The sequence below is a fragment of the Lissotriton helveticus genome, chromosome 9 (genome assembly GCF_964261635.1).
Source record: "Lissotriton helveticus chromosome 9, aLisHel1.1, whole genome shotgun sequence".
NCBI classification, from domain to species: Eukaryota; Metazoa; Chordata; class Amphibia; order Caudata; family Salamandridae; genus Lissotriton; species Lissotriton helveticus.
The window spans coordinates 122,299,550-122,319,438 of record NC_136070.1 but is presented as its reverse complement, the minus strand read 5'-3'; the positions used below and the strand labels follow the sequence as shown (position 1 = coordinate 122,319,438).

The following is a 19,889-nucleotide window of genomic DNA, read 5'->3' as shown; positions in this document are numbered from 1 at the left end:
TGCGGTCGTTGTTGACACCGGAGAATCCCCATTGAAATCAACACTGCACCCGATGCCAAAATAGCACCCCGCACCCAGCTGCCTCTGTCCCGCTTTGGGTGCTAACTCTGATCTTCCTTTGTCCTGAACCTAACACCAGGAGCTTTGCTCCCACAACTCTGCGGCCTGCTCCTGGGCAGCCACCAACTGGAAGCCCCCTATCCCTCATTGGGTAACATAGGGCCTCAGCACTCTGCACCCGGCCGCCCTAGTGCGGCTGAGGGTGCTTTGAGAGTGCATCTTCGACCCTGGGGGAACCCATGTTCTAACCCCAGAAACTCGACCCCAAAGACCGAGTACTTACCTGTTAACCAATAACTTAATTTTTCTCCATAGGAATACATTGACTGTTTTCCCTTTAAAGTGTGGAGTTGATTTGTATGAAAACCTGAAAAACTACAACTGTAAAAAAGTAACTTAAAAAGTAATCTGAAAAGTAATTTCGACATTTTAACTTACCTGTATTTCAACCAATTGCATTTGAACTTTCATTCAATTATAAAACATTGCATATGATTTTACTATGCACGTATTTTACTTACCTATGCCAGGATTGGCTTGGTTCTAGAAACGAAATAACTTATTAATATTTTTATGCAAACAAAATTTGCCTGAGTTCAGTCTGAGTGTGTGACATAATTTGCTGATTGAGTGTGTACAACAAATGCTTAACACTACCCTCTGATAAAGCCTTACTGCTCGCCCACACTACCACAAATAGAGAGTAAGGTGCTAGCTACTTTTACCTCTCCCTACCTTTGGGGTTACACTGGACTCTGTGCACACTATACCTCATTTTGGTATAGTATATACAGAGCCAGCTTCCTACAGAATACTACAGAGCTGCTGAGCCTGTTGGTATTGGATGATCTTCGATGTCTGGTCAACAGTTAGGATTTTGGGGCTCTGGTACATTAGACATGTCAACAGCCTTCAATACCATAAATTATTTGATCCTGAAAAAACCCTAGATGAAGTGGGTTTGTGGCTGGCTTGCTAAATCATCAAACGGATTACATTATTTCTGTCTGATCTGCAGCAGATCGCACTATGTCACTAACTTTTTTATTCTAAACCTAAGCAACTGAACTGTGGTGTCACTGAGGGGTCAATCCCGTCCTTGCTGCTTTTTAATACACCCTCCTACAACACCTAGAGGTCAATTTGTATGTGGATGATACTCCAGTCATGTTAAGCCTGCCTAATCAATCAATCAGGGGAATTGTAAGCATGTTACTCACCCGTGAGGGTCTCAACGGGCTGAGGGGGAGTGGGGTCTGGCTCTGTGGATGCGAGGGGTTTCGGACAGTGCGAGGTTGGAAGATTGGAGGTTTCTTTTGGGTGGGTAGTAGTTGATTCTGTTGTTGAGGTATTTGGGCTTGTTGTAGTGTAGGCATTTGTAGGTGTGAGTGAGGATTTTGAAGGTGACTCTTTTCTCCACAGGGAGCCAGTGGAGTTTTCGTAGGTGTTGGCTGATGTGTTCGTGACGGGGATGCAGAGGACGAGTCTGGCGGTGGTGTTCTGTATAGTCTGGAGTTTGCGTAGTAGGGACTTGTTGATGCCGGTGTATGGTGTGTTTCCATAGTCCAGTCTGCTGGTGATGAACGCGTGGGTGACTGTCTTCCTTGACTCTGGGGGGATCCATTTGAAGGTCTTGCGAAGTATCCAGAGGGTGTTGAAGCAGCTGGATGTGATGGAGTTTACCTGCTGGTTCATGGTGAGTGATGAGTCGAGTATGAGGCAGAGATTCTTGGTGTGGTCTGAGGGGGTAGGTAGGCTTCTGAGGTCAGTCGGCCACCAGGTGTTGTCCCATGCTGAAGGGGTGCTTCCAAGGATGAGGACTTCTGTTTTTTTTCGGCGTTGAGTTTAAGGTAGCTGTTGGTGATCCAGGCTGTGACATCTTGTTTGGTGGTGGTGGGGGCTCGGGTGAGGGAGAGGATGAACTGGGTGTTGGCGTAGGATACGATTTTGAGGCTGTGATGTCGTACGATGGCTGCGAGGGGGGCCATGTAGATGCTGAAGAGGGTCGGGCTCAGTTATGATCCCTGTGGGACTCTGCAGGTGATTTCTGTGGGGGTGTAGAGGAAGGGTGGCAGTCTGATTCTCTGGCTTCTTCCGGTGACTGATGATCAGATCCAGTCCAGGGCTGTTCTTTGTATTCCAGTGTCATGCAGTCTGGCGGCTAGTATGCAGTGAAAGACTATGTTGAAGGCCGCTGATAAGTCTAGAAGGATGAGGGCTGCGGCGTGGCCTTGGTCCAGGAGGGCCGGGATGTCGTCTGTGGTGGCGAGTAGGGTGGTCTCATTGCTGTGGTTGCTTCGGAATCAGGATTGGGATGGGTGGAGGATGGTGTTCTCTTCAATGAATCGTGTCAGTTCCCTGTTGACCATTTCCTTTGCTACTTTAGCTGCGAAAGGGTGGAGCGAGATGGGCCGGTAGTTTTTGAGGTCGGTGGGGGCTGCTGTGGGTTTCTTGAGCGGGGGCCTGACTTCTATGCGCTTCCAGTCATCCAGGATGGTGCCTGTTTCGAATGTGGTATTGATGGTGCGTTACAGTTTGGGTGTGATGGCGGCTGCTGCTCTGGGGTAGATGTGAGGAGGGCCGGGGTCGGTGGGGGACCCTCGAGTGGATGCCATTCATGGTAGAGGCGGTATCTTCCATCGTAATCGGTGTCCAGTTGGAGATGGTGGGTTGGCTGGTGCCCTTGGGAGGCGGGGGCTGGCTGTGGTGTCAGGAGGATGGTCGATGAAGTTGTCTTAGAGGGTTTTGATCTTGAGGTGGAAGTAGGCTCCAAGCTTGTCACAGAGGACTTGGTACGGGGTGACATCTGCGGTTTCGCTGCGTGGTTTGATGAATCTCTGAATGACACTGAAGGGTTCTCTAGAGTTGGTGGAGTTGGCGAGGATTTTGTTATGGATGAAGTTCCTCTTGGTGGTTTTGATGTGGTTGTGGTAGGTAGTCATGGCGTCTTCGTAGGTGGAGTAGTTTTCGGCCTTCTTGGTGTTTCTCCAGTTGTGCGCCTGGCCTCTTGGAGAGCGGTGGTGTACCAGGCGGCTTTCTTGGGGCATTGTTCGTCGGGGTTGTGTAGTGGGGCGAGCTCATCTGTGCAGTCGGCGATCCACGTGTGGAGTTCTCTGGCTGCTATGTTTGCGTCGGATGACGGGTGTGGTAGTCTCGGGTGATGTCGGAGTTCAGTTGCTCGTCGGTGATCTTCCTCCAGTTCCTCCATGGTGGGCGTGGGGCTGGTTTGGGTGCCTTGGGTTTGTCGACGGTGAAGTGTATGCAGTGGTGGTCGGTCCATGGTGGTTGCGTTGTGTCGCTGCAGTGGACGCTGTTTCCTGACGCGAAGATGGGGTTGAGGGTGTGTCCAGTTCTGTGGGTCGGTATGTTGGCAAATTGTTTGAGTCCGATGCTGGCGAGGTTGTCTCGGAGGGTGGCAAATATAAACTATGCTCAAGATGGAAAGAGTTTGACTAACTGACTTACTTTAACATGCTAGTTGATGTCTTGTAACTTCCCAAAGATTATTTGTAACAAAACCGAGTTGCTGCTACGCCCCAAAGCTCCTCTGCCCGTGGCTCTCAGCCTGCTGGCCTACATTTATGCGACCTCGTTTATACCCACCTTACAACATACACAGGCTGGGCACCCATCTTGATACCAATCTATCACTCAAAACACAAGTGACAAAAGTGTCTAGTCTTCACTTTGAGCAACTGAAGATCTTAAATAAACTTTTCCATACACTCACAGGAACTGGCACATGACATTTGTCAACGTCTTGATTCAATCTAAGTGGGATTACGTTAAAACCATTTATGTAGGCATCCGTGAAATATTGTTTGCCACATCGGGTTCCAGCGAGCTGGCCAACCAGCTCTTCTCTCTGGCTGGGAAAAGTCCACAACAATCCTGCATTAGCATTCCTCCTCAGCCCGGTAGAGCTGGATCTAGCGACACTACTTATTTGCCCCTACCAACGGATAACCTTCTGCTGTCTTCCTCTTAGCATAACTGAAGATGTCAGATACATGGGTGCCTCAATAAAGCATGTTTGTCATCTTGGTGCACCTGCTAGTCCCCACCCTCCCCTTTACTAAATATGATTTGATGGGAATTGTTATAGAAATAAATTATTTTATGGGTTGAGATGTTTTCTTTTTAGCTTGTGCAAAGTGTCAAATCTTAAAATCACACTGGTTTAAATGACAAAGAGGTTGCAATTGATTAAATAATGTTTCTAGTTCACTGTTGCATAGTAATGTACGACTACATCCGAACTAAATTTAAAACAGAAACTTTAGATCTTAGTGTTTTGAAACCAGAATGAGCTAATGGCCATTTTGCATTTTGTAGTGGAGATCCTACAAGCTCAATTATTATCTTTATTAATACAATTTTGCTTTCATAGACAGAACTCATAAATTACTTTGCAGATCACTGTGTATATGGAACTAAGGAACGGCCTGGATTATTTGTTCAAGGATACATTATTTTCCACTAGATCACCATTTATTATGATGACTGCATTTGGGGTACACCAATATATTTGTCTCCAATTTACACCCCACACCCTCGCTGAGACCTAAATGGTATTAAATGTTGTTTTCTTTGAACTTCAGATGGGAAAATCCTCGGTCAGGGATATACTAAATGACTTCACACAGTTTTACTCACCGTTGTTTAGAGAGACTCTGTGTGATCCTGTCCTTCAGGATCAGTATCTGGTGGGAGTTCGATATCTCGAGATTCACTGTGAACAGCTAGTGGGCGGGAGGGGGGGGGGGGGGAAGGGGGGGGGAAGGCTGGCGATCTCCTAAGAGGAGATAATCCCTCCCCAGGCCCAGGTAGATTTTCTAAGTTGTTTTAGAAAGCGTATGTGGAGGTTCTTTTCCCTCCGCTAACTAAATTGTTTGCAACAATTTTGAAAACGGGCGGAGTCACTCCTACAATGATGTAATCCACCCTCACTTTTCTACAAAATTCTAGAAGGATCCAACAAATTGTGGCTCGCACAGGACCATAGCTTTATTAAATAGCTATGTAAAAGTTTTCACCAGAATTCTCACTACAAGAAGTCGAGACATCTGGCCCGCTATAATCTTGCAGTATCAAGCTAGATTCTTAAAAGATAAGCAGATGGAAGATAATAGTGGACAGGCCCTGAACTTAATGAATAAGGCAACCAAACCAGTGAAAACACATAATTAGTCCTACCCTCGCTCGATGCGACTAAGGCTTTTGATAGGGTGCACTGGACATTTGTTCAGAAGACCTGTTTTAGACTGAACCTTCAAACCCTGTTGCTAGCAAACATTTAGGCGCATTCGACTTATCCAATCCATCTGATACAATACCCTTGACAAGTGGGAGGAAACGGTGGTGTCCACTGTTGCCTTCTATTTTCTTCCTAACCATGGAGCCCTTAATACAGTAAATAAACTCCCACGCTGAGTTATCGGAGCTGATGGTTGCATGGAAACAGATTAAAATAGCTGTTTTTTCTGATGACATGATGTTTCCTAACTAATCCTGTCCCAGATTGCTTGTGGAGCTCAACATCTTCCCAGAGGTGTCTGGCTATCAAGTTAATTTCACTTAGACATTCATCATGTAAGTGGGACAACACAAATAGAAAAGTAAGAAACTTGACAGCATTTCACAGGTTTAGATGGCCCACACGGGATTGAACTATTGGTAGTAGTTTTACCACAACAAATACATTGCTAATATCCCCTCTCTCCTTGATACCCTCTTCAGAGATCTGTATAGGTCCCAATGGCTGGGACGCATTAATTGTATTAAAATGGTACAACTCTTCCCCCCCCCCCCCCCCCCCCCCCAAAAAAAACTCTTATACTTGCTGTGAACCATACCTCTAGTGTTCCCACCAAAGACACTTTGGGTGATTCAGAAAAAATACAGACTTTTATCTTTAATGATAGACGCCCCTGTGTGGTGAAAGCTCTTCTGTACTGCTCACAATGGGAAGAAGGAATCGGCACACTAGATATTCATAGGTACATCATAGCTGCTCAGTTGGCACCAGTTTCAACTTGGTTTTCACAGATTGAAATGAAACCTTGGAGGTAGTCGAACACGACTATAGTAAATTCCCACTTTCTGATCTATTTTGGCTACCACTGTACCCACAAACATATCACTGACCACTACAATGTTCTACTGAAATAACACTACACTACCGGCATAGGTTTGTGTGGTCACATCTAGCAGTGGCCTACTCATCACCGCTTACCCAAGTACTGAGCAACCCTGACTTTCCACCAGATTTGTCCAATCGTTGATATTCACCTTGGGTAGGTAGGCAGGGAATAAGACTAGATATGCTAAATGACGAAGGAACACCTAAGAGCAGAGATTATTACACCAACCATTGCCTGTTAGGACCACAAAATCTTTATAAAATATCCCAGCTGTTACATTGGGCGCTGACTTCTGTAGTGAAAACGAGGGGATGTAGAGCACTGACTAATCCAGAACATATATATTTTAACAAATAAGGCCATAACTCGATACTATAGAGTTTTAGAACGAAGTCAATCACTCAGGACCATATTGGACATCCAGCAGTTTGATGGAGATATGGGCTTAGATATTCCAGAACATACTTGAACTACAAAATAATGTTTAACTGGTAGGTATGAAGGTCCGGACAATTGTTGGCGAGGAGGTCAGAAGCTTGGTACTTTTATGCACATATTTGTGGTTATGTGATAGTGTACAAGGCGTCTGGACACGAGTGGTCCAGCAGATCAAAGACATTCCTGGAACCCAATTGCTATTGGACCCTCTGGTGATTTTACTGCGGGGGTTGAATGATGAGGGACTGTTCCCACTGTAAACTCTTATTGGTAGACTCCTATCCCAACTGCTACTTGCTGCAATACTGACTGTAGCCCAGAAGTGGAGGGCACCTGATCCCCCAACCTTAGAATTATAGTGGAGTGAAATCTGTAATCTCCGTCATTGAGAAGCTGACAGCAATGTTATGGGAGATAGTTGTTGGCCAAAAGGGAATGTGGCCTGTCTTCCTTATATATTGTAAAAAACTGATACTCTAGCTATGGCTACCGCCCCAAGGCACCCGTGAATAGATTGTTGAGGTGAACTCCTGACAGATTAGAGAAAAGACGAGTGTTCATTCTGTATTTCAAATAATTATATGTGTGTTTTGTAATGTAGTTAGAACCTGAAGCCATGTATACCTTTATATTATTTAACATCTTGGTAAATGTAAATTTATGCTTTTTATACATAAAGAGAGAGTTATGCAGTTTGAGCAGTGGGGAACTAACGGAGGCTAGCGAAAAGGGGTCCAGGGAGAGCGGAGTCATTGTTTAGTCAGTCTTTGTATTCTTTTCCCTTTATGTACCAACCTGGATTGGTGTATGTAATGCACCTGTGTTTCTGGTGTTCCTTAAAGTGTTAAAAATACAGTGCAAACATTTATTTTTTTACCAATGTATTCTGTTTTCTGGCCAAGGGATGCCAAATATCTCCAACTTTATTTTGTAGGCACAGGATATTGCTTGGGCCCGGGTATATATTTTGTGATTAACAGTTTCTCTGCCCATCCTGTTACCTCACCAGATCGTAGTATTCTGTGTAAAGAATTTGGTGTAGTTTCCTAGTGGTGGGTGACGCCTGCTTGGGCACATTTGTTTGCACCCTCCCCTGAAACTACACCCTCCATTTTGGGGTATTGATGGAAACCAGTAAAGGTTGGAGCTCCTCGTAACTCTCCGAAATGAGTGATGTAGTGAATTAAATGGGAGAACGGTTGTATATTTTTGCCACTTTCTGCATGAGTTATCATGGGTACGCTACCCATCACTCGTGTTTTTCATCTATATCATAAGGAAAAAACTCTACTAAATCCGGCCATTTAAAAAAATATAATGTTGGATGGACTGTGAGGTTTATCAAGGGTTAGTATGTGCAACCCCTTATCATTTATAAAACAGTCATTCTCTGTAAAAACGAATAGTTTGTCCCACAAGGTCAGTGAGGTAGCTTGTCATGCATTTTGCATGCTACTATTTATTCCTCTTTTTAGCTGATCAGAGCACATTGTGATGTCCTCTAAAATGGCGTTTGCTTGGAGTGTATTTCTCACATACTCTTTTGGAGTCAATAACAAATACTGTAATTTAAACAAAATCTCTATACTCTTGTAGGATCCACTTTCCTGGCTACTAACACCATTTTGTGAATTTTTGTTTTGCAGAAGAGAAGAAGAAGCTAGTGCGAGAGTTTGATGAAAAACAACAGGAAGCTAATGAAATGGTAACTATTTTAATCTTTAAAAACAAATGTGGTTGTTTAGTTGCACATAATTGGTCTTGGATCCCGAATGTATATGCCATTTTACTTGTAGTTTCTTGTTTGCATTAGGTATTTGCTTGTCTCTTTCACCTGCATGCTGCAATACAGCATCCTAGAAGAAAGGACTCTTCACTTAGTAATGTAACAAACACAGTTTTAGCTCAAAATTGCCATTTAAGGCCTATTTTGAATTAACATTGCCTGCTTTAAATATGTTTTCACATGTGCGTAAATTAAATAAACAGTATGCCTAAAACTAACCCACCTCCCTGATACTGTGTTTCTCATGATTACTTTTTCATCTGGCATATTTAAGTTTGATCGCCATATGTAGTTCCACACTCAGAGAATAATTTCAAGGTCCGAGAGAAGTAAAAAGTATAAAGTAGGGTGGGGGTGGGGGAGGGGAATGATAACGTTTTTGTGTTATCCACATTTCGATTCCCTTTTCAGCTGGCCTGCCTTTACAGTGCAAATGGGGAAAAACCAGTTACATTGGTCAACCTGAGGCAAAGATAGTTGTGCCAGTACAGCCAATAGAGAAAAAATAAATGTGGTTTTATTGGCTACATGTGTCCTTTTTAAAACCCTTTTTGAAGGCCTGTGTTTCCTTGACTTATTTGTAAATAAGTAGCACATTCCTGTGTGTGCTCTCATCTTCTGCTCCGTTTCTGAGATGACAACAGGCAGCAGAATGACCCTCAGGTCCCAGGTTCTTAGCTGGAACTGCCAGGGCACTATTCCTCCTGTCCATGTCTCTCGCAGCCCCTGAAATCTTGCCTCCTCCTTTAAATACTTCTGATAGCCCTTTTTTGTTTGCGTTTACTACTTCATTTGGGTTATCACTGCCTTTGGTTCAGCTTGGATTCCATGAAACACTCAGACAGATTTTGAAAGACTTCTTAAAGGTCTTGAATTTTTAGGGACACGTGCATCTATTCCTTGTCGTAGCGGAGTTCAATTTGAGGGGAGTACTTTATGGCAACTACTCAGTCCATAGGTGTTGGGCTGCTTTCCATCTATTTATACATGTTGGAGAGGGGTCACTTTTCTTTTTATAGCTCACCTATCGGACAGTACAAACTGCCTGGTTAAAAAAAGACGTATTTTGGGCTTACAAAGAATTTAGAGTGGGCATATAGCCTGCCTATTGCTTACCATTGGTTGGTTTATTGTCAATCCCATTTCGGTGCTTTTTATTCAGTGGCTTTCATTATTCCATATTGTCCCCTGGAGCAGAGCCTCTTTGCTGTCCTTTGGCTTTGCCAACTTATATCCTTCCGCTGCTTGCTTTTAGGGAATTATGTCTTTCTTTTTGCTTATACCCTCAATTAGAGAGTATTTGTTTTCCAGGTCTGCCCCTCGTGTTCTTCTCCTTTCCACTTGCCAGATGCCCACCCACACAATCTTTGTTGCTGTTTCTCCTATGTTGCAAGATTCCCTCTAAACTCCTGCCCCTCCCCCGCGCTTTGCATTGCTTTCTCGCTTGTGTGCTTTTCCCATTGACCCATGTTGCATTTCCCCTCTCCCCAGCCCATTCGCCCCACCCTTCAGTCTTTTTTATTATTTTTTATTTTGGAAGGAGCGAGCAGCAAGTTGCTGCCTGCTCCCTGCTGTTTAAAAATAGTGATTCGCACTAGTTCTATGTAATCTTTTATTTACAGATTTTTCTCCGATCCGTAAATAGAAAAAATGGCGTCAGCACCATTTATAGGTGCATGGATGTTTAATGGTGCATGTGGACACTTAAAAAAATTCCTTTGCTTCATCTTTACTCCTTTTTGGCATACTCTACAGCCTTTGGCAGCGAGACCTATTGACTTTGCCAGTGCTTGTTATTTGTAGTAGCACTTATAGATTCCCAGCCTCTATAATTTGAGAATTAGCTGTCTGTTTTATTTGTTTACGTTGTCTGTACTTGCGCTTCCGAATCCGATTTTGTTGAATTACTCCATTAAACTTTTTTTTTACTACATTGTTGGCCCTTCTGTCCTTTTTACATAGCTCTTTCTCACGGCAGCAAAGTAATCTCTTTGCTTTATTAGACATAATCATAACTGTCTTTTCAGTTTCCCAACTACTTTGGCACAATGTCCAGATTTCCTCTTCATATAGTGCTTTGTCATAGAGTATTGATTTTTACACTCCGACTTGTTTCTCTTAAGCAGGGGGTGTGGGGAATTGCCTTTATCACAGTTCTTAGTTAATGCGTCATACCACCACTGCAACCCCTATAGTCAAACTGTGGCTAAAGATGCCTGCTTATCTGTTCTTTCAATTGTAATGCCAGCTTTACCCTTTGATCCACACTTGTGCTGTGGTGGCACTTCAGCAGTAGGTTGACTAAACACCAGTGGGGTCTCTATCCACAGTGTGTGCCTCATTGACCTTCTTGTTTGCCTTCCAATTATGACTGCATTGTAAAGCATGAGGAAGGAAATCCTTAGCTTAATATGGTCTGTGAACCATTTTACCCATTGTGGAGTGAGTTCCTTATCTCATTTCTCAGGTGTCAGCCTCATACATTTGCCTGGACTAGTACCTTCTCTGCATCATATGTTTTTAGGTCTCGCCTAGCGAATGCAGCAAATGTGCTGCTTCACCTTGGCAAGTCTATTGTTGTGGCTTTTGCTAGCGAAGGGAGACAAACCATGTGCGTGCACGGACAGGCGATGTGCACGCGAATGGCATCTCCTCTCTGGCGTCTCCTCTCTGGTGAGTCCTCTGAATGGGTACAGGAGATGGCACGCGTACGGACAGGAGATGTGCACTCCGTACGAGTGCACATCTCCTGCCCCCTCGTGAACACATCGCGCGCATGATGCGCTTTCACTTTCCCTCCTAGTTAGTTTCAGTGTTGCTGCAGCCTAGGACCACAGTCATTCCGGGGGGGGGAGAAGGAGGGGGAGGAGGGGGAGGAGGGGGGGGGGGCTGGTGGTGTCGAGCGTTCAGAGCAGGTATGAGGTGTTTGTGTGATAGTATTGCGTCGCAGTGTTTAATGTGCTTATGTAAAGGTGGGGGAGATTTAAGGCGATTTCATGTGTACGGCTGAATGGAGTGAGCAGCGTAATCTTCTTATCGGGAGTGGAGCGCCGCCCTGAGAAAGCCAGCATGTTTTCATTGTATGAAATGAGCACATTTTAATAGTGACAACCCAAAAACTTAAAATGCTTAAAGTTCCAATGTCTGACAAAGAGGAGCGCCTTATGCTCGTGGAGGCGGAATTGGTCATGGACGTGAACAGACTAATATGGCATACTTTGAAAAACATACATGGAATCAATCACACGAAAGAAACATCGTGTAGTCAGCCACAATTCCTCAAATGAAAATGTGAATTTCTCACACATTTGCAGCATTTCCTGATGTTGTCTAAAGTGTGTGTTCACTTCAATTTGAATTGCAGACTTTGCGAAGATTTGTGCTTGACTTGAACCGTCTTGTAACAGATTTCTGTGAATGCGGAGAAAGGCTTGTGCATTCTCTGCTCCCTCGTCGTGTTTACCACACTATCTACATCGGAGGTACTGATCAGCGCAGTCGGTCTCCTCCCATTCCCTCTTCCGGCGGCTTGTTTGCGAGGGAGGCTGGTGGAGGATGGGCCAGGTGAAGGCCTTGTGCATTCAACAGCGCAGCTGTTCTTCCAGGTGAGCGCCAGAGTCCTCGCAGCACCCAGTGCAGCACCAGCCTCTTTACCCCGCACCAGCACCCTGCCTGTGAAGTGTCGCAGCACTCCTTCTCGGGCCTCCAGGCAGGCCCTCAAATGGATCTTAAGGGTGATTTGCTGAAGTCCATCTGGCACGCCTTTGCGGCACTGGACCTGGAGAAGAACGACAAGGTATTCAAATCCCAGCTAAAGGTAAAAGTGGCGGGAGGGAAGCTGGGACGCGCACTGACTGGCATTGCAGGAAAAGGCCCCACCCCGTCCTGGTGCAGGGAAAATCCAGCAGGAAATCTGAACAGACGAGTAACTAACTCCAAGCGCCCGAGCCTCGGCACATGCTGCTTCGTAAAAGTTTCTGTGGGTGTCAGGGCTTGCGACAGAAACGCAATCGCTCGTATAGTGCAGTGGCAACGGGTTTAGTTACGAATAGTGTGCACTGTATCTAGTGTTGCTGGAACTAAGTGGGGGTGGTGCCGTCAGTGTTCCGTCACTAAAGTCACAGGGATTGTGAACGATCCTAGCGCCACACAAACAACACGCCCACTCAGCAGGAGAGTTGTAAGGGTGCATCGTATATAGCCGGTGGTGCATTTTGGAGCACAATGTCGAAAATCTATTACTAAAGCGATGTGTGGTAGTGCACTGTCAGTTACCGACTGCACATTTTCCATTGAAATGGCCACGCAATGTGTGCAGACTTGTAGTCCTACTAATAAAACTGGTACAGCGTGAAAATGATAATGTGTGGAAGTTGGATTTTGATGAATAATTACATCACCAAGTAAAGTGTCTTGATTTGTTTTGATTCTATTAAAATATTTGTTTTCAACAACTTCATAATCATAAAAGAAAGTGCTTCATTAGTGCATTCCTAAGTGCTGATACATTTTGAAATATTTGTACACACGAGTTTTGGTGTGTTACAACGCGTTAACATCCCATATCATTTTCTTTCACACTCAAAAAGATTGTCACACAGTTCACACTACAAAATCCCCACACTTTGCAGTGGGAAAAAGAAAAGTAAACCCCAGTCTCCATGTTTAAAGTAAGCAGCAGTTGGTCAGAAGGTCCAGCCTAATATTTGACGTCTGTCACGAGATAACAGCAAAATATAAGTCAGCTTTATTGCTCATTCGTCTTCTGAAGTCCAGCATGGGGGTGCTGTACCCAGACTTCCAGTGTCTATGCCCCCCTCAGACTTTCTAGGTTCGTATTTTACAGTGTTTACTGGTTGTTGTTTCCTTGGATTTTCAGTGCCCATGTCCTGTTCCTGTTAGGTTATCTGTGTTCTGTTTTTTGTGGCCTGGTAGTTGTGTTCCCGTGTCTGATTCCTCAGTCGTTGTTCGGGTTAGTTTTGTGCTATCAAGGGATGCCATTCTGTGCATTTGCACCAGTTGTTTTGTGGTAGTTTCATATACGTTAGAGGTTGTCAGTGTGTGTGGGGGGGTGACTTCATATTACTGGCTGGTGGGATGAGTAACTAACACAGACCAGTACAATATGTCATTTGAGATTAACACATCCGTGATGTAACAATGCCTAGAGCGTGGAACCTGGTACTTTGTGGTTTATACTCGTTAGCCACCGCCCGTGTTCACGGATTGTGTAGTTAACTGGACGCTCTTTTATTGTCTTGATTTTTATTATCTCATGTTATTGTATTGTTTAAAGGACTGCTGCTAATAAATATTGTGAGAGATCATGTCAACCAATTTTTTTTGTTCTATTTTATCTGTGTTCTGTATAAATAATAAATCAATTGGTAGATTTTTATTCGCTTTTTCGTATCTACTGACTATATGTGGTTCAATCTTCCTCAGCATGGATGAGTGAGTTTGATAAGTGAACAATTAGACTTAAATGTAATGTATGGATTGATGCATGTTTGGATACAATAGCCTTGTCCAAAGGATATTGTTTTTTACTCACTGTATAGTGCCCTATTCCTTTGGTATAAAGGGGCCCCTCTTTTCCTGCCAGCATTGTGTGGCCCTTTGTGTCTCCTCATTTTGTAAAACAAAATTCTAAGTACCTGATTACCTCTGAAAGGTCTCTGTTACTTTAACATCTGTTGGCACTGGGGTAGAATTTAATAGATTACAAAGAAAAGGCTCTGGCAATGAAACCTGACAGAAAATGAGCTTTACTTTGACCTGTGGGGTGTGCCCATGGAATCGAGTCTGGACGGAATATTGGAGGCTTTAGAGCAGGCCCGGCTGTGACTCTTGCAGGCAGCGGACCCCGCTGAGAAGAAAGGAGGTCAGGGGCTGACCGGTGCGGACCTTGGACGGGGAGAAGAAAGGAAAACAACAAAAAGAACAATAACCCCAAAAATAACAAACCCAAAAAAAAGGGAAATAAAAACTGATAGTGACTGAGTCGAGGTCCCAACATTGCTGGGGCCCGGCGGTGATCACAATACACGCCGCGTGACAGGCCGCTGAATCCTGACAGCCGCTAAAGAGATGGCTAGTCTGGCCCAGAGGATTGGGGCTGAGCGGGCTTGAGCACAGGGGGGTTGTCCCATTCCCCCAACCCCTCCCCCCACAAAATATAATAATACCTGCCCTGGGAGATGAACTGATGGGAGTGGAGCGCGAGTGAGCCTTAGTGGTGTGGACCCTGGCAAGAAGTGAGATTTGCCAGAGATTAATGGGTGTTTAGCCTGTTCTGGCCGCCACCTCCCTCGATGATATTTGTTGGTCTCTGTCTGCAGAGACCGAAAAGAGGTAACTGACATAGGGTACCTGGGCCAACTGACCTCCTTGAAGTGCACATTCATAGTGGAAAAGAAGGGCAACCCTGACAACATGATACACAGGAACAGAGGGAATACGAGGCGGTCTCTACAAAAGGGCTGATAATTCCAGCCGCAGGGGGCGACGAGGCTCCGGGGTACTTTTTGAGCTGCGCTGGCGCTGAAGTCCCCCAAGAGAAGAAGAGCCAGAATGGGTAAAGACAAAACCAACCGAGACCAATCTAACAGAATCCTTAACTATGTGCCACCCCTGCTCCAGGGACCAAACCAGCAGGAACTGTAGGGGGATTAATTTGCGGAGGGGGCACTGGCGAAAGACCAGGGGGCCCTTCATTATATGACGTTTTGATGGCTATGCAGACTACTAGGGATGAGATGGTGACCAGGATTGATGCGGTCACGCGCAATGTCAATTTGCTCAGATGCGACCTACGCAAGGTCTCTGACAGTCACCATGACGGAACAGAATTTGGACGCACTCCAGATGGAGATGAAATCACTCAGTGAAACGGTCATGGAGCTACAACAGGAAACGATCAAGCTCGACGAACGTGCTGAAGATCAGGAGGGACGCTCTAGGTGGAACAACCTGTGACTTGTGGGGTTCCTGGAGCAGGCAGAGGGACTTTCGGCAGAGCTACCGGGAGGACCTCCAAGTTCTTTAACATCGAAAGGGCACACAGGGCATTGGTGACCCCGCCGAGGTGGAGGGGGCCACCGAGGTCCATCATACCCCGGTTCTTTAATTATTGGGATCGGGACGTGATCCTACAAGCCACTCGCGCAAAGGAAGCCATGCAGTATGAGGGCCATACCATTGCAATTTACCCGGATTATACTCGGCGGGTGCAGGATCAGTGACACACCTTCCTGATGGTGAAGTAGAGGAAGAGGGAAGCTGGGATGAAGTACAGCCTGTTCTTCCCTGACAAACTCTGGATTGAACACAAGGCGTTGTTTTTTTATTCAGTGGCGGAGGCTTCTGAATGGCTGGTCACGATTGGGGAGCAAGATGGCCATCAAATTTGCAACCTAGTTTGAGGAAAACACTGGACTTAACAGATTCTGTTCTGAGATCACGAGAACCATCTTGAGGAAAAAGAACAAAATACACTAGCTGTTGTGGAGGGGTCAGGGTGTGTGCAGATGTCACCTTACAGGTGACCGAGGTGCTGTCAGACTCCGAGATGACCTCGTCGGACATTGTGCCTGATATTAATGTCTCCTGTGCGGAGGTGATGCAAGGCCATTATCCAGAACAAAGGTGGGGGACCTATCCTAAATTGTGAGTGCTTTTCTCCATTCGTATGTGGGGTACAATAATGTATGTATATCCTGCCCTGGGGGGAGGACCACACCCCTCTGTAGAGGCTGGGATCTGATCAGGAAGCTGGAGGTCTTGTCCTTGCACCCTGTTGAGTACCTGGCCACTTGCACTGCATCTATGCAATGGGACATGGCAACTGCTTACTGAATGATCCAGAAATAGGTAGAACACAAATATGGTCCATATGGCAGTGGATAAGTATTTTGTCTGTGAAAATTAAGGGGGGAGATTTGGGGGTGGGAGATGGGACTGTTCGCTCACTACGATGTGGGGTTGGGGCGGATCCATATCGCTGCCCAGTGGGTGGGGGGAGCGAGGGAGAATCAATCCGTTTTGTTTGTTATTCAATGGTTCGGGGAAGTTTTATGGGATCCATGTCTGGGATGTAGCTCACAGAAGTGTAATACATTTTTTAAATGTAATGGAGTTGTTAAGGGCTATAGACTTAACAGGACCAAATGCTCTCAGACTGTGTAGAATGTTTCCCTGACACAAGACGAAACGAGAACACTCCCACCTAGAAATATACTCACATTCTAGGCAAACCACCAGATATAGAGGCATTATAAACCAACATGTCATCATCAGGAGTACTGTGCATAGCATTCTAAGTTAAGATGTATAGGAGTGAGCCTAACAGGGTGGTGGGAGGTGTGCTACGGCAATTTGGGGTTTGGAACGGGTTCTGGAAATATAGGCAATACTTTCAACCTTTATTAATATGAATGTATTCAGTTGGTATGTATCTGTGAAACTGGGTCTACAGTAACTAACTAAACGAATGTAAATGCAGTGTCGGCAAAGATCCGAAGTACAATGCTGACCTACTCCTGTTTAACCGGACAGCCTGAAAACCCACGGTAACAGTAAACATAACATGTTTATTTGTACGGTGCGTAACTATAGAAAATCAATAAAATTGTGTTACAAAAAACAGTGTGCTCCAATTTTTAAATGGGATGAAAAAATGGAAACCCTGGGACATTGTCGATTACGGAATACCATGACTGCCCCCATTGTGAAAATGCTTACTTGGAATGTAAGGGGTATGGCAATGTGTGAAACAAAGCAGGGTGTATGCATTTTTATGAAGTTATAAATTCTCCGTAGCAGGCCTCCAGGAGATGCATATCTGGGGCCACACACTTCCCTATGCGGGACGTCGATGGCGGGGACAACTTTATGCCACTTCATATATTTTGGATTTGCCTGGGAGGCTCTGATATGGGTTGCGCCGGGGACCCCATTTCAACATTTGCACCATTTGATCGACTCCAAGGGGCGACATGTGATCTTATATGGCAGGCTTGACGATCAGGAGATATGCTTTATTGATGTATATTCCCCTAATGCTGATACCCCAGGATTTTCTTCTGAAGCGTTGGCTGCAGCGGCTCCATAGCTAGGGGGAGGGGTTATTATGCTGGGAGATGTCAACTGTGTGCTAGATGGGGCCGCAGTACGAGAGCCCCCCTGAGCGAACACCAAACCAAGCATGACCAAGGCCCTGAGGGACGCCTTTATTGAAGTGGGACTGGTAGACGTGTGGAGACACCCAGAGTTTTCTCTTGTCATACCCCTCCGACATACTCATTTAGCAGACTAGAGCAATTCTTTGTATCTATGGAGCAGGTCCCTAGGGTGGGAGTAGTGGTATACCTTCCGAGACACATCTTGGATCATTCCCCTATGTTGTCTCTCAGTAGAGAGAGTCCCAGGTGTGAGATCCCGACATGGAGACTCCAGGCCGAGGCGCTTACTGATATATCCTTTACCACCACGAAAAAAGAGGAGCTTTCTAGATATTTCGACTCGAATTGGGATATGTCGTCCTCGAGCGGTGGAGTGGGAAGCGATGAAGGCGGTGATACGGGGAATGTGTATTGATACAACCTACGGTGTACGTCAGCAGCTTGAAAGGGATATTAGGTGCAGGAGGGGAGGCGCGCAGTCCTAGACAAATCTCTTCCAACGGTGCCTCATCTATTGGATGAATGGCGGATGGCACGGGAATAGATGTTGGCGGCATTGTTTAGGCTTGAAAAGTTTCATTATGCTGCGCACGGACAGCGTCTGCACATGGAGGGGGATCGATCCGGGACCCTACTTGCTAAGTTGATCAAAAGTGAGAAATCTGTTTCCCCCATAGTGCAGATGCAGTCTCAGTATGGGGACATGGTATACAGCCAAGGGAAAATCCTAGAGATCCTGGCCGATCATTTGGCGCAGGTGTATGTGGGACGACAGCCACCGGGTTCCGAGATAATGAATGAATTCATGGCCGCCCTAGACCTGCCTGGACTGGAGGAGGGGGCCAGTCAGCTGCTGGAGTGCCCGATAACGAAAGATGAAATACTGGTAGCAATACAAGCTTTAAAACAATCCAAAACCCTCCGAGTTTTATAAAAGTTTCGCCCCCATTCTGGTTGACTGCCTTCTGGAAGTATATAATGAAGCTCTACAGAAGCACATACTACCACCTTCCATGAGAGATTTGCTGGTGGTCATGATACCCAAAGGCAGACGAGGATACCAAGTTGCCGGGCTCGTGTGAATGAATGAAATAATTAATGAAAAAATATTTATGGAGCGCGTAGCTACCCGAGGGCATCTCAGCGTATAGAGCAATCTCCCTTTTAAATATAGACATAAAAATTCTGAGTGGGATCCGGGCAGCTCGACTTCAACCGCATATGCACTACTTAATTCACTCTGACCAGGTTGACTTTATCCCCAAGCATAGTACGACCCTTAATTTGCGGAGACTAGCCCATGTGTGGCACTCCCCTTCTTTGGTTCCGGAAGATTATGCCCTAGCTCTGTTAGACATAGGTCAAGCATTTGATTTGGTGGGTTGGATGTGCATTTGGGAGCATCTGCGATCAATTGGGTGTGAGTACAATTCCTAAAATGGGTACAGCTGCTCTACTCGGCTCCTCATGCTAGGAAACGAATGTGGAGGTTGTTCTCAAAAGCCTTTATGCTGCAGCATGGCACCAAACCGGGATACCCGCTGTCGCCACTTCTTTTTGCAACGGCGATGGAGCCGCGTGCGGTGGCTCTGAGAGGGTACTTAACTGCATTTAGGATCTCAGTGGCAGTGACTAACCACATGGTATCATTGTACGCGGATGATATGCTGGTGTATCTCTGACAACTTGGCCAGGCAATTTTACTATTGTAGGACGTTCTTCGAGGTTTGGGAATATATCTGGACTGCAGATAAACCCCAGGAAGTCGAAATTGATTTTGAAGGCTGGCTTTACGCCCAGATGACCCACAGCCGGAGGGGGAGCTCCCATGGGTGGAGACTCACTTTAGGTATCTGGGAATCAAACTGGCCACGACAGCAGAACGATATCTAGCGTTGAATATAGGGAAGGTAATGCAGGGAATACAGGGTTTCTATGCGTTTTTGGCTGGGGTTACCGCTGTCCCTTATGGGAAGGATAGCCGTAGCGAAAAAGTGATATTTTTCCCCAATACAACATTCTCTTTATAGAATACCTTCGACAATGCTTTGTAACCTTATGTAGTCTATTGGTGGACCTACTATGGGGGGCTAAACGTAAAAGGGTCAGTCTAGCCCCTCTACAGAGCACTTGGCAGACGGAGGGGGGGGGGGGGGGGGAGTCTTGAGGTTCTATGCCTGGAATTCTATTATATGACCTCCCAGCTACAACATGCCATGCACTGGCTCGATGAAGCTGATAACTGGGAGAAGAACCTGATGTTGGGCACTTTTGGTGACA

At 45.6% G+C, this 19,889-nt stretch overlaps 1 protein-coding gene across 1 annotated transcript in view; it reads left to right on the top strand.

Annotated features, from left to right (window-relative positions):
- The window catches only part of VTI1B (vesicle transport through interaction with t-SNAREs 1B), a 187,979-nt gene that overhangs the window by 56,716 nt on the left and 111,374 nt on the right, over positions 1 to 19,889 (top strand). The window contains exon 2 of the mRNA XM_078659591.1: positions 8,288 to 8,346. Within this exon, the coding sequence (XP_078515717.1) occupies positions 8,288 to 8,346 (59 nt within the window). The remainder of the gene's footprint in view (positions 1 to 8,287; positions 8,347 to 19,889) is intronic.